At 36.6% G+C, this 14006-nt stretch overlaps 1 protein-coding gene across 1 annotated transcript in view; it reads right to left on the minus strand.

Moving 5' to 3' along the window:
- Positions 1 to 13734, minus strand: part of LOC104084279 (mitogen-activated protein kinase kinase kinase 4-like) — a gene marked incomplete at both ends in the record, with an annotated part of 14584 nt that extends 850 nt beyond the window's left edge. The window contains 4 exons of the mRNA XM_009588046.1: positions 395 to 552; positions 2869 to 3015; positions 7757 to 7999; positions 12353 to 13734. Coding sequence (XP_009586341.1) covers positions 395 to 552; positions 2869 to 3015; positions 7757 to 7999; positions 12353 to 13734 — 1930 coding nt within the window. The remainder of the gene's footprint in view (positions 1 to 394; positions 553 to 2868; positions 3016 to 7756; positions 8000 to 12352) is intronic.
- Between the last annotated feature and the right edge of the window lie 272 nt (positions 13735 to 14006).

Genomic DNA, 14006 nt, shown 5'->3' on the forward strand with positions numbered 1-14006 from the left:
ACTGTAGCAACAGAAATGGTGGAACTTCAGTGTCTTATTCAGGTAGCATGGCACCTTAAACTTCTTCCTACTCTGTCCAACGCAAGTCAGCCGTGTTGCCAAGTCCGCCTGCAGGAACAAGCAGCATCTTGGGGGCCCTCAGTTACTCTATGTGCACAGGAAAAGGGGACTTGCCACAGAAGCAGTCATTCCTGTTATAGCTAGAGTAAGAGTAATCTGCACTTACTGCATCCTATAGCTACAGTCATTGTAACAATCCATAAATTCACAAAGACTTATCAACTGCTTACTGAGGCTTCAAGAAGCCCAATCTGGAAACCTTGAACAAGTGCTGACTTGAATACGTATCTGGTACAAATCAACACCATAAGCAGAGTAATTAAATAAAACCTACCAGAATAGTTTTCCAGCTTGAGCTTCACCTCCTCTTATATAAGGAGTTATTTCTTTGGTGAAATTCCATTCTTCCTCCAACAGATTTTTTAAACTATGAGACGCTTGAGGTAACTGCTGTAGCATTTGGATCCAGCTTCGCATATAATCAAAGTAAACCTGTACATGGAAAGAGACAATTTAAACAGAAATTTTTACACAACGTGTAACTAAGGATTACAGCTTCTCAAATCAATAAAGAAATCTCAATATATTACGATTTGCAGAAAATATTTCTACAACATTTTTCGTTTGCTATGATTGAAAATGAGCTACGTGTTTCCACACAAAAGGTGCAATCATGGCTCGGGAAGTAGAAAGTGCTACTGAAGTATTAAATACTATGTCTCCACGATACTTTTCTGAAAATATTGACAGTATCACCACCTTGCTTGCTGTCCTGCTATTCACCATTTTATCAGTGAATACCCACAGTGGCCACAGTTTTTAAAGCTGAACTACTGAAAAACAGTTTCTAAATCTTTTATTAACTGGGTTACTCCAAAAGGTTTTATCTGAACATATCCTCCTGGATATGGATAAGTGCAGTGAACAGGCTTCTCAGATTCTACATTACCTGTGTTCTTTTACATCAAGTCTTATCTCTCACCTTTATTTAATTATTAATGTTTTAAACCAACACAAAAATCCAGGTAAGTACAATTCTTCTTCAAACATCTGCCCTTCAAGATCATACTGAATGCAAAAAATCAGCTGCAATTTGTTTTGGTTCAGTAATCCATAACATCAAGTAATGTCCCTCTTTAGAAATGGTTAAGACACTTCCTGTTGGTTTCAGGCATTTTTGGACCACACCAAGATCATAGAATCATAGAATTGTTTGGGCTGGAAGGGACCTTAAAGATCATCTCCTTCCAACCGTTCTACCATGGGCAGGGACACCTTCCACTAGACCAGGTTGCTCAAAGCCTTAGGAAGGCTGCTATAAGGTCTCCCCAGAGCCTTTTCTTCTCTAGGCTGAACAACCCCCACTCTCTCAGCCTGCCCTCATAGGGGAGATGCGCCAGCCCTCTGATCATCTTCGTGGCCCTCCTCTGGACTCACTGGGTTAGGCGAGTACTGTGTTCTGATAGTCTCAGGCTGTAGCCCCATTCTTGACTTTATTTAATTCACCTTTCACTCTCAGCCTAATTGCTCTTCCAGTATTCTTCTCAGCTACCTTGCCTGCCTATACAAGGAGTCCACAGGAAAAGACAAAGAATAAGTTCTACCTCCCACCCCTCATTAATCCTGTCTTAACCTTCTGATTTTGTACAAGTTTTCCCTATCCCTATTTTCAGCCCAGATCATCTCTTCAGCTCTTTGCCCAGCTGTCCCAATCTTCTGACAATCTTGACCATTCATCCAATCTTTCTCCCCTGCTTCTGGCACTACAATAACCTGCAACTCTGAATAGGCACAAACTGTGATTCTTTGAAGTCTGATCTATTTATTCCTATTTACACAGTCTTGTTACCATCCCTTTCAAGACCAAGAAAAAGCAAAATACTTATACAATTAAAACGGCTGCCAAAGTTCAAGCTCTTGCCTCAAAGCACAAAAGCATTACAGCTACCCAAAAAAACAGGTAAGGAATTTCAAAATGGACAAGATGAACCATTTTCCTTTCATCTAGCCAGGTCATTTCTGCTGGAAGTTTCTAGAAATTTCAGATGGAGATGAAGGCAGGCATGCAGCATAAGAAACTTCAGGTAAAACATTGGATTTTCACCACTGTAGGCAATGAAAAGCATGTAACAGGAAAATCCATGCATACTCAACAATAGATGGTAACAACAGCTCTGCTGACAAAACACTAGTAATGAGGTATTGAGGTGTATCTTGGTTTTTTTTTTTCCCCCAGAATATTGAGGACAAAGCTCAAAGAACTCACAAAAGAATAAAAATTAGTCACATCCAAGGGAACAGTAATTTAAACTAGATTTACCAAAGAATATTTCATTTAGTATCTTTCAGAGGCCAAGTGTTTGTCTTGAAAATACTTCGTGTTTAACTTACTGCAGTAACAAATACACATTAAAAATAATGTATCATTAATGGATGAATGCAATACCAAGATATTAAGACATGACGTTAGTCAAAACAATTGTATTTATTTTTTTATTCAATACTAAAAGGTTATTAAAAGTTTCCATTTATGAACCTTTTTATTGTAAATACAGGCAATGTACAAGTATACTGTGCCACAGTCCAGTAAACAAAAATCAGTATTGCTAAAATCATTGCTAAAATGACAATGGCTACTGTGTCACCTTTACCAGTCAATTAAAACAATAAAATTACATTAAAGTAGCACAACAACAAAACAATTAGCAAGATCTATACCCAACAGGGACAAGGACAGATTTCTATTAGCAATATTCAGATTAATACACTTACTAGAACTCCAAATATTTTTTCCTTTTTGAAGCTTACCATTAACATTTTATGCAGGTCCTCTTCAAAGGAATCAATGTTGCAATCAATCTTTTGTAAGTCATCTAACACCTCCCGTAACATAAACTGGTAATATTGCTTCATTAACAGGCCACCCTTCAGAACCTCTTTACACTCTCTCACCAGCTGCAAGAGAAAAACCCCAAAACTCCCATCAGTCAAGACATTACTCTTAAATTCTCCCTGGGAGGTGAAAGCTTAATTTGTCAGTACAGTTTGTCTAAATATGTTGGTTTATCACTACATAGTTTCTACAGTTTTTAGAAATGCATACAGTCGCTCTACATGTCTGCAGGAAAGATGTGACTAATTTTCCAGGATTATTTAATTGCCATCATGCCATTTGCCACATAACTGTAAATGGAGATGGAGGCCAGTGTTTCGGACTTCATTCCCTGCACTGGGCCACGGCAAGCAACTTACTGGACAGTTAAAAAGTTTAGAAGTGGGCAAGAGGGCTCACAATCATCAAATCACCAGTTTAAATGGAAGCAAGTCAGGAATAATACGCTGTGTTTGACAGATGCTTAGAGATCTATGAGAAATGTTTTACTAGAGGAAATTCATTGTCAACCTATTGGGCAGGTGTCCACAACTCTAAAACCCATACCAGACCCAAAACCAGTTGGTGTTTCTTTTGTGTTTCCCTCAGCACAGCTAACATGAGGAAAGTTATCTTTTCAACCGTAGAAGTGGTCACTTTTGGCCAAACAGTTGTCACCCCTCCCTGAAAGCTTACAGCTTTTATTTATTTGAAGAAACGTGCACAACCACAGACATACAAGTACACAAACAGCAAGAACAGTTTCAAACCCACACTAACAAATGCCTTTCTTTCAGAAGCCCTTCCAGCACTAAGCATGTATTCTTCTGAAATTATTACCAGTCTCCAGGTCTGACAACCCCAACCTTTTCTGAGCAACAACTTCATTAAATCAAGAGTCTAAAAGGAAGAGAGGGGTTCACTTGGAAGGTCAGAGGGAATGGAATTGTTGGTTGGTTAACCTGCTTTTCAAAATCTTGTATAATGGCTATCCTGGCAAAATAATTTATCAATATAGTGGACTCAATGCATGAGAAATTATAATGGCATGAAAGCAAAAAACATACAATAATGTCATTAATATTACAAGAATCTTTGGAATCTTTTATAGGCCGGAACACATCACACTGTGCTCCCCTGCGTGCAGGGGAAACAAGCATAATATTCTGAACTCTGTAGTTTAAAACTTACCAATAGTTAGGTGAAAAAGGAAAAAAAATAGTAATTTTTTATAAGTTGGTAATCCAATAATTACACATTTATATCCCTAACATCATATATTTAAAAATGAATGTAGATTCTTCACTCTCCACTCAACCACATCCAGCGTACTCTGTGTTTAGTTATTGGGGTTTGGCCTTCGGATCCAGAAAGAAAAACGTAACTTGTTCAAAGAATTTAAAATTTGTATTTAACTACCCATTATTCACAGAGACAGATGGGACTTGGCAATATCACTTATCCATAAAACTTTACTATATAGTATGGCATATCTTACAGATACAAGCAAAGTTCACTTCTAAAACTTGCAAAGAGTAACTTTTGTCTTTTCCAAAATAAAATACTCTCAAAACTTCATTAAAAATAGAGATTTTTTGTTTAAATAATACTGCTATACAGTGATGTGTAGCGCTATTGTATAACAGAATACAGGATTTACAAAAAACCCTGTAGTGCTAATTTTAAGTGTCAACTTTTGGAACTGAAAGTCGTAAGGCAATAGACAAACAAAAAAATATGGTCTATAACGAGCACACCATGTGTGTATGTATATAACTATACCCGATACACAAAACCTGATTAAGGAGAACACAGTAACTAGTCAGTACATCGTGGCCCTGCTCCAAGTGGTGTCAGTCACTTATCAGAAACCAGGTAGGTGTGACTTTTCACTTTTCAACTACCTTAGAGTTAATGCATGCCACATGACAACAATAGACCATAAGCAGTCTGCACAAAATGTTGATGGCTGACGTAAGGACTGTTGACCCAAAAATTCCAGGAGGTACCACAAGCTGTTAAAATAATCTAGTCGGAGTGCTGATGGTTTGATACGGTTTTCTGCATCCAAACACACATCCTTTAGCTGGCTGCTTCTTTAGTCATTAAAACACATTCGAATACTACCTGGTTAACAGGTGAGTGGATAACAAAATTGGTAATTAAGAAATCAGTACCTGCATCAACATACCATATGCTACTGTGCTTCTAGTTAAAGACTTAAATGGGTGTTGATGAAGAAGAAATTACTTGTAAGTTGCATTTCTCTATTACAGTATCCTATAGTCTGGAACTAAATATCTTCTAGCAGTATTGACCTAATTTCTCCACTGATTTTTGTAAGGAAGAAGCTTTTATGAAATGACAGTATCATCTACTACCTTTTTGAAGATACAAACTGGTATGAAAGATCCAGAGAGATCTGATAAGAAGATCACGTTGCTGTAAGACACTCAACACAGGTTATAACAGACAAACAGTGTCTATTTAACCACCTAACAGAAATAACCCATGTGCACGTGCACATACACACACACTCCCCTCTCCACTTCTCAGCACAAATGTGGAACTTGAGAACCATCTTGAACTGTTCAGGAACTACACTGTCCCCACATAATGGCAAATTGCCATTAAAAGAGAACAGCTCTCTCCGATAACACAGGATCATCAGGATCACAAAAGCTATTGCTAAAAGTGAAACATGGGCGAGAGGGCTCAAAAAGGAGAAGCTAGTGAAAAAGGATGGGAGAAAAAGCACACTGTAGGAAGCATATAATCTGTGCTGGTTTTCTTTTTGTGTGTACGCTTTTTCTTGTAAACCAGATTTTTTTTTTTTTGATAGAATTGACTTGCTAGTAATCAAAAAATTTAACCTCACCTTGGAAAAGCTGAGTATCAGGACTAGCATGCCTGATACATTCAAACAGTACTGCTACACATTTCAAATGGTACCAAAAAGTAGGAGACACTTAAAGGTCTCAGTGCCCCAAATGACACCCATTAGGTCAATCACTATAGAAACCAAACTGTGCTGTGCTACATGCATATGAAGAACAATTCAAGGGATTGGGTTTGTTCAACCTAGAGAAGAGAATATGCAAGGGGTATCTAATCACAGTTTTCCAATGCCTAGAGGGTAGTTACAGAGAAAATGGGGGCACTCCTTTCACAAGGATGCACGGTGACCCGACAAGAGGCAACAGGCACAAGTTCCTTCAGGGAAATTCTGTCTGGATACTGCATATAAGAAAAAAAATGCTTTACTGGGAATAAAAATAAACGCTGGAACAGATTGGCTGGAGAAGCAGCGGAATCTCTCTCACTGAAAGTATTAATGATCTGGCCTAAGAAGGCACTCAATAACCTAATACAGGGCCAAGCTTCCAGAAGGTTGGACCAGAGTATCTCCAACCCAGACTTCTCTGTAATTCTGTAATATTCTGTGAATTTGCAGAACAAAACAGACCCCTAGACTCTGTTTTGAGCCTGCTCAAGATTTTAGGAATTGTAATTTTTCAGGAAAAAAATAGATCTATTTGTGAAATATCCTCCACAGCTCCTTTGCCTGTTCAGAAATACTGCGTGGGACAGCAAGCATTTGCTGAGTTGAATTCATTTTTTCAATGTAATTAGCAAGACAGTATACATCATCAAAACAGTCTGTAACAAACACATTGTTTTCCAGGAAGAAACTGTCATTTTTACTTAACTCAAAGTCCACAAGGAGAATACAAAATGTAAGGGAAAAAAAATAGCCCCAGTCTCTGGGGAAAAAAGGATATATACAAAATGTAAGGGAAAAAAAATAGCCCCAGTCTCTGGGAAAAAAGGATATATTGTGCTTTACAATACAGTACGCTATACTATATTCTACTATTAACTATGACTTTTAAGATTGAAATTGTAGGTACTGCGCTTCTGGATATAAGGGCATCTAAAATCCTAGTATACCAAGGAAAGAAAAAGGCAGGGAGTAAAGGAAAGGGGGTGGGCAAGAGAGAGGACTGAAATTTATTTGGAACCATAATGTAACTTAGCAATTGATTTTGGAGCAGCAGATAACTGGGATGTGAAATCATAATCAGCCGAAGAACTTACTTAAATGTTTACCCTTAAAGACCACCTGATAAAACCCTGATCTGGTTATGCTTGCTGGGGAGCAGGGAGATGACTTCAGACAATTTTAGTATGTCCTGGACTAGACTTTGAAAAATGGCATTGATCTAAACAGCCTTCATTGCATCAGATAACCACCAGAAAAAGAAATCCTCATACAACATTCTCAACCAGTGACAGGACTAACAATCTTGGGTCACTACCCACAGAAGATATCAGATATTTATATAAAACAAAATGCTGGGAAAGAAGATTCTTTTTTTTAATTTTGCTTTTCTTCTTAATCAACTTCTACTATGTGTCCACCGCATGTTGGCAGAGGTCTCACATTTGCAAAGAAAAAAGGATCAAATCAAAGAAAAAAAGACCCTTAAAACTGGTTACGCTGCCTAAGAAACCCAAATGGAGGAAGATGTGCTGGACAAGGTTATATGGCTTATAATGCAAATGGAACAAATACTGTCTACCTTCGCTGGCTGATAATTCTTTAATCACCAGTTTTGATTCCTGGAAGTCTAAATCAGAGAGGTATACACGACCAGTTGTTTACTATGCAAAAACCAGATCTCCATACGAAACACAAGGCTATTTATAAAATTTATTACATTGACATTTCTTAAACTAATCCTCTTTAAACCGACAACCTTATAATGAAATGACAAAGTCATTTCAAACAGAAAATATAAAAAAGAATCAGCTGAAGCAAACCTGTTTAATACTCAAAAGAGATGGTTCCCCAGCAGGTCTTTGTTCCAACCTTAGCTTGAGACATTCATGGATAACATTGAGCAGGACTCGGCAGAGGACCAAGAATGCAGGTTCAAAAGATGGTAAATCCATGGATTTCAGCTCCTCCCATGACACAGTGCTGCATTTTTGCTCACAACAAGGTGGGGAATTTAATAGCTGCACGTAATCTGAACACAACATGGGATCTGGAAATTCTGAAAACTGTAACAAGAAATAAGTATCATGAAAAGGATCCTTAAATTCTTTAAGATTTAGCATTTGTTTAAAGTAGCATGCACAAAAGTCTATTTTTAAAAGGTATGATTCTATTAACTGGCAAACCAACCACAGAAGTTTAAATTTCTCTCTTTTTTTTTTTTTTTGTTTAAGCTAACTTTTTTTTTTTTGAGGATCATCAGGCTGAGGGAAGCAACTATGGACCCTTGGGAGTGAACAAAATAATCTCTTACTTTACGTTTCTGTTTTAAAATAATTAAAGCATCCATTAAAGCTGTAGGATCATCTCACTCCACAGGAAGAAACTGCTGTTTGAGGTTATGATGAACATACAAGTTAAGCCTAACATAATATACAGGAACATACATTCATTTTGAGAATTTCAAAATATATTAAAAAAATAAATAAATCAAAAGGTCTTACGCTAATGACTCTATCTAGAGAAACAAGTCTGCACTTGGCTACATCAGGCGAATATCCTCGTTCCTTTTCAAATACATAGTGCATATATTCTATGAAACTCCATATTGTTAAGTAATGTAATGTTCAAGAAAGTGTCACTAGCTAAATTGAACAAAACTATTGAAAAAATAACTTATGAACTTTGATAGATGTTAAAAAATTGAAACTGAAACTTAAAAAGGAAGATAAAATATAAAGAGATCAAGCTGTTTTTTTCAATTAATACACTTATTTTTTATTTAAACAAAAATTACATTTAAATCAAATGACATTTCTGATTAGAGAAAATAATTGAAACTATCTAAAATAGACATCCTAGATATCTAAACTATATACCTTGTGATAACATTCTAGGCAAAGCTGTACATGGAGGCACTCTGGGGTTTAATTTAGGAAGAAAATTTGGACTGCAACATGTGTGCAGCCCTTAAAGATAACAACACACTGTACATCATCTAAGGATAAGATTTGTTTCAAATTAAGTTTGTTTTATTCTAATTCTCATTTCAAAGCTGCTAACGATGACACCTGAATATCCTTCATTCATATATTAGACATAACTAGCATTTTTTTCGCTTTTTCTTCAGTGCCAAATCTAAATAACATCACTTCAAAGGAGGAGAAAACATTACCAGAAACTAGAAGAAATGATTAAGTGGTGCCTAGAAAGTTAAAAAATATTTAAGCCACTTTTAAGCTTATTATCTAGCAGGGGAAGGAAAAAAAAAAAAAAAAGGAATTGTTTATTCCTTTACACCTACACACATTTTTGACATTTGTGCCTACAGTGTTGTACAACCTCTGCTTTCTCAGAAGAGCCACACAAAATTACAGCTACTGACAAAGTCAGTTTTCTTAATGTTTTTATTTTTCAGTATTGTGATGTTTCTAAACTGTCATGGGGGGTGGAATAGTGTATTCATTACCGTCTAACGTTGGCACAAAACGTATTATGCACTGCAGATTCTTAAGTGGTTTATAAAACCACTAGCTCATTATGCAGGGATAGCAAACATGCATGCATGGGGATTTCCTCTATACCTTGTTTAGTGGAAGTTTAATCACTAGCTGATCTACAGTATAAGAACTTATATTCTTAGATGGTATATTAATGTCTTCTTTATACTAACTCTCTTTTAAAGAAACACATAGCACCAGAATAGCATCAGAGCTAAAGGCTTTTATACAAGAAGTTTTCATTAATAACAGATCATGAAAATACTACACTTCTACAGTAGAACAAAATATTTAAGAAATTCCTCTTTGTGATGCAAGTATAGTGTTGGAAAATTTAGTTCTTATAAAAATCTTAAAGAACTAGTCTATGAGCAAAAATAACAAAATTGAGTAAATGTGTTATTTCATTTTCTAACATTAAGGCTAAGAGCACATGACATTAGGGCTTAGTATTAGACACCTAAACTTCTATTGTTCAATTTGACTAATCTTACTCTTCAGCAGGCCCAATCTGAAATGTTTCAACTGACTACCAAATACTTCTTAAAAAAAGCCCAAGAAAACAAAGTCCAAGCCATTTATTGAGATCATAAATAAAATCCGTATTCAGAAGTGCAGCCAGTTGAATAAACAAACAGGGTACACAGGCTTAAATACTGTTCTACTAAAATAACATCTCTGATTTTGTAAACTAAAATAAGAAACATTAGCCATTTACTTTAAGAATCAAATCATACAACTTCTACACAAAACAGACTATAGTGCCTAGAGTCTTGTTAAAGTATCACAGCCTATGACAAATTAAACTTGTACTTTAAAAAACACTAAAAACAGCTATCTGTATAAACATTTACATATATTTAAGACGAAATGAGCATTAAAATGCATACAGTGGAAGAATCCAGAAAGCACATTTTAGATGAAAGACAGTGTTTAAGTAACAATAGAAATGAAAGTATGTCCAGAGATTTTAAAGTGTACGTACACACATAAACACAGAGTCAAGATATTAAAAAAACAGAAGTAACAAAGATTAACAAAACACTAACAGCTCTGCCTTCATACAAATATCAAACTGAACTGCACTAAAAAAACCCAAGACACTACATTCAAAGTACTGTCAGATGCAAAGACCAAGCAATTCAAAACCATCTCTTCTATTTCAGTCTGATGTCATCTTTTGCTGCAGTAGGTACCGCACTTCTGACAAAACAGTATTTTCTGGTATTGACAGCATTCTTTTAACTTTGGGGCAGGAAAGAAGTTTACAATTTCATAACATTCATCTTTAGTCATAAAGTCATTTCTTAAAAGAGGACAACATTCCAAAGAAAATGTAATAATTACTGAAAGTGAACATTCAAAGAAGTCGCAAGGGTAGAGAAGGAGGGAGAAAAGATTAACCTTACATCTTACACAAGTCATCCAACGCTAAATTACCAAAAAGTTTAATTCTGTGAAGCTGCAGCAAAGACTCTAGCTACTAGTATTTCATTAACTTGTTTTAAGAACTCTTACGAAGTCAAAACATTTGAGGTATTTTGCAATTTCAAAAATACATTCAAAGTAGTTTTCAATACCCCCAAATTATGTTTTATTTCCTCTGTTTTTTTAAAAGGTATTTCTACCTATATATATCGCTGAACTTTCTAGTTAAGTACATATGGTTTGCGGGTACTTCTGGTTACTGTAACAGATACCTGCAAGTTTTGCTTAAGCACGTGACTCTTTAGAAATACACAAAGATTTCCTTAATGCAAAACTTCCTAGAACACAAGCTGAAACCAATTAGAGAATAAATAAAAATTCAACTAATAGCTTCATTTTTTACAGTAATATCTACATTAGCAACACTATGAATAAAAGCTTTTTCAAAATCAAATAACTTTATAAATATTAATTTATTCATCCTAAAAAAATAACCCCCAAGGGAGATAAACAATTCTTGTTCCTTTTGCAAACATGACAGTCAACATCAAGAAATCAGCAACATATCAAAGACCACACGGGGTATCCATTTCAGAACAGGCATGCTGGCTAAGAAATTCCTTCGTCCAGAATCCATGGTTAGGCCCCACACACAGTGCCACTTTATTGAGGAGGGCAAGTAATCCTTACTACTAGTTCTTCCTAATTATAAAAATGCCTACAGGTTAGGTAACAGTTTATATTAAGAAACAATATTCTGCCTTGAAAGAATCAGTGACCACAACTTACCATATAAAACTTCAGCTACTGTACTTCGTTTACTGCTTATTTCATAATTTTGTTTTTATTAACTCACAATCATTCTTAATTAAGAATATAAAATGACCCAAAGAAAAAAAAAATTAAACTAAGAGCCAGCTGAAGAATGAAACATGCTAACATGACTTGCTTTCATAGATTTCAAGGTTAAGCATCCATTCGTTTATCCTATCTGGCCTCAAGCATAACGTGCCACACAGTACTTCATTCATTTAGATGAAGAAAAACCCAAAACAATAGTGACGTTTTCATAAAGGATGTCTTGCAGAGAGATATCCAGTCTTGAAGACAAGAAAAGGTAAATGACCACTTCCATAGCTAATTTTTCTTACGATTCAACTTTTGTGCCTAATTTTCCACTGTAATTTTTCTGACTCATGGCTTTAGACATTAGAAAATGTAATGAGCAAAGATGTTATCATAAAAATGTCATTTCAATTACAAACAAGAACAGAGAGCTAGCTTGTGCTTCACACAAATTCTAATTCAGGTCAAATGACAGATTCATTTCAGTAGAAGCAGAACGAGGCTCTTAATCATAACATATACTACCTTTCAAAAACCAACACAGCAACCAAAACTTTCATAACATCGCAATTCCTCCCGTTTCAGTTAGAAACAACACAGCAGGGGAGGTACTCCTGTTACCCAGTTACACGAGTAGCAACCTACCTCCAGCTGGTGGTCACTCCTTACCAACGCCATACGGGCCCTTTGCAATGAACCATGCATTAGCTTGTGCAGTCTTAAAATTAGCTTCCTCAACCCCATTTGCTTCAGTGCTTTATCTACAAACGGCCTGTAAATAGAGGTCAAACAATGTTGGCTGCAGCTTGCCTCAGCACTGCATTCTGGAATAACCCAAGAGGCGGAGTCATCCTCAGATTCAAGCCTATCAAGCCTCCTTGAAAAATGGTCCTGAAAGTCAAAATTTGGCTTATTAGTAAAATTGTTCTTGATGGCTTGCCTAAGTTCCTCAACATTCTCCTCAGAGATTTGTTCTTCACCATCACTCTCCTCTGTGCATGTGCCTGAGGATTCCTTTACTTCTGTTTCCCTATCAACATCTTCATCCCCTGGATCATTGTCCTTAGATGGTCGAGGAGAAGGAATTTCAAACACTGGCCAGCCAATGTCAGAAAGATTTTTGATGCCCAATACAGTTCCCATAATCCTTAGTTTTTGATTTAAGTCTTTTGTAATATTCAACCATAGACACAGTGCCTGCACCCTGTCTTGGAAGTCCTTTGCAGCATACTTTTCATAGTCCTTTTGAAGAGCCTGCAGAGATGGATAAAGTGCTTCTATATACTCTAGCAGCTCCATTATCCGCTTTACTTGCTCAAATGAGACCCGCTGGCGATGGAGGTGTTCATGGTAACTTGAGTAACCCAAAGCACTAGTTCCATGTGTTGCTTTGCAAACTCCTTCTCCTGAAGTACCATTGAGACTGGCTCCATTTTTTACACAGGAGAAGCTTCCATAGTTCACTTTGAAGGTGAGGATTTCATTGATGATATCAGGGATAGCTTGACGGGCTGCATAGAGATAGAGGTCTTGGTCATTAATGCTCCGGCCAGCATGCCAAGCTTGCAGCTCCAGCCAGATCAGTTCATTGGATCGGTTCAGCCAGACAGAAGAGGTGTTTTCCTGTCCTCTTTGCTCCCTGTCCTTTTTCTTTGAGACTGAGGTAAGTTTTAACAAAAGCCGCAAGGTTTCAAAGAATTTTAAGCGGTCTGCTGGGCAGTCAGTCCTAGAAGTCTGGCGTGCAGTTCTGGGTATTGGCATGGGCACAGAGACTGGAAGCTTAGCATTGCTACAGCCAAGGCTGAGGTAAGGCTTATTGAGATCAACATCTGGAATTGTTTTTTTTGGCAGAGATCCACCAACTGAGTCTAACATAAATGAGCACTGCACATTTTTCTTGTGATCTCGTTCTGTTGTCCTTAGGGTGTCTCGAATCTTTTTCCCTTGCTTATAGCTGTGCTCCTCCACATTCTCAATGGTTTTCCCATTGTCTTTATGCACAGACTGAGTTGGCATACTCATCTTTTCTGTAAGAAAAGAAAAAAAAAGAAAGAATGTGACTGCAGCAACAAGAAAAAGCATCATTCAATCCAGCTCCTGATCACATTTCTTAGGTTGAGCATAAAACATTGTTTAATACCAATAAAACAAAATAGGCAATTAAAGTAAAACGTAAACATAGTCTTGGAAATTACTATTAGTACAGCTAAATCAATAGTAGTACCAAAGGACATTTTTTTTCTCCTCTTGTTTTACCTCTTTTGTAGAAAGGACCTCAGAGAATTCTCATTATCCTGAG

Source organism: Fulmarus glacialis, unplaced genomic scaffold, assembly GCF_000690835.1.
Source record: "Fulmarus glacialis isolate BGI_N327 unplaced genomic scaffold, ASM69083v1 scaffold34651, whole genome shotgun sequence".
Taxonomy (NCBI): domain Eukaryota; kingdom Metazoa; phylum Chordata; class Aves; order Procellariiformes; family Procellariidae; genus Fulmarus; species Fulmarus glacialis.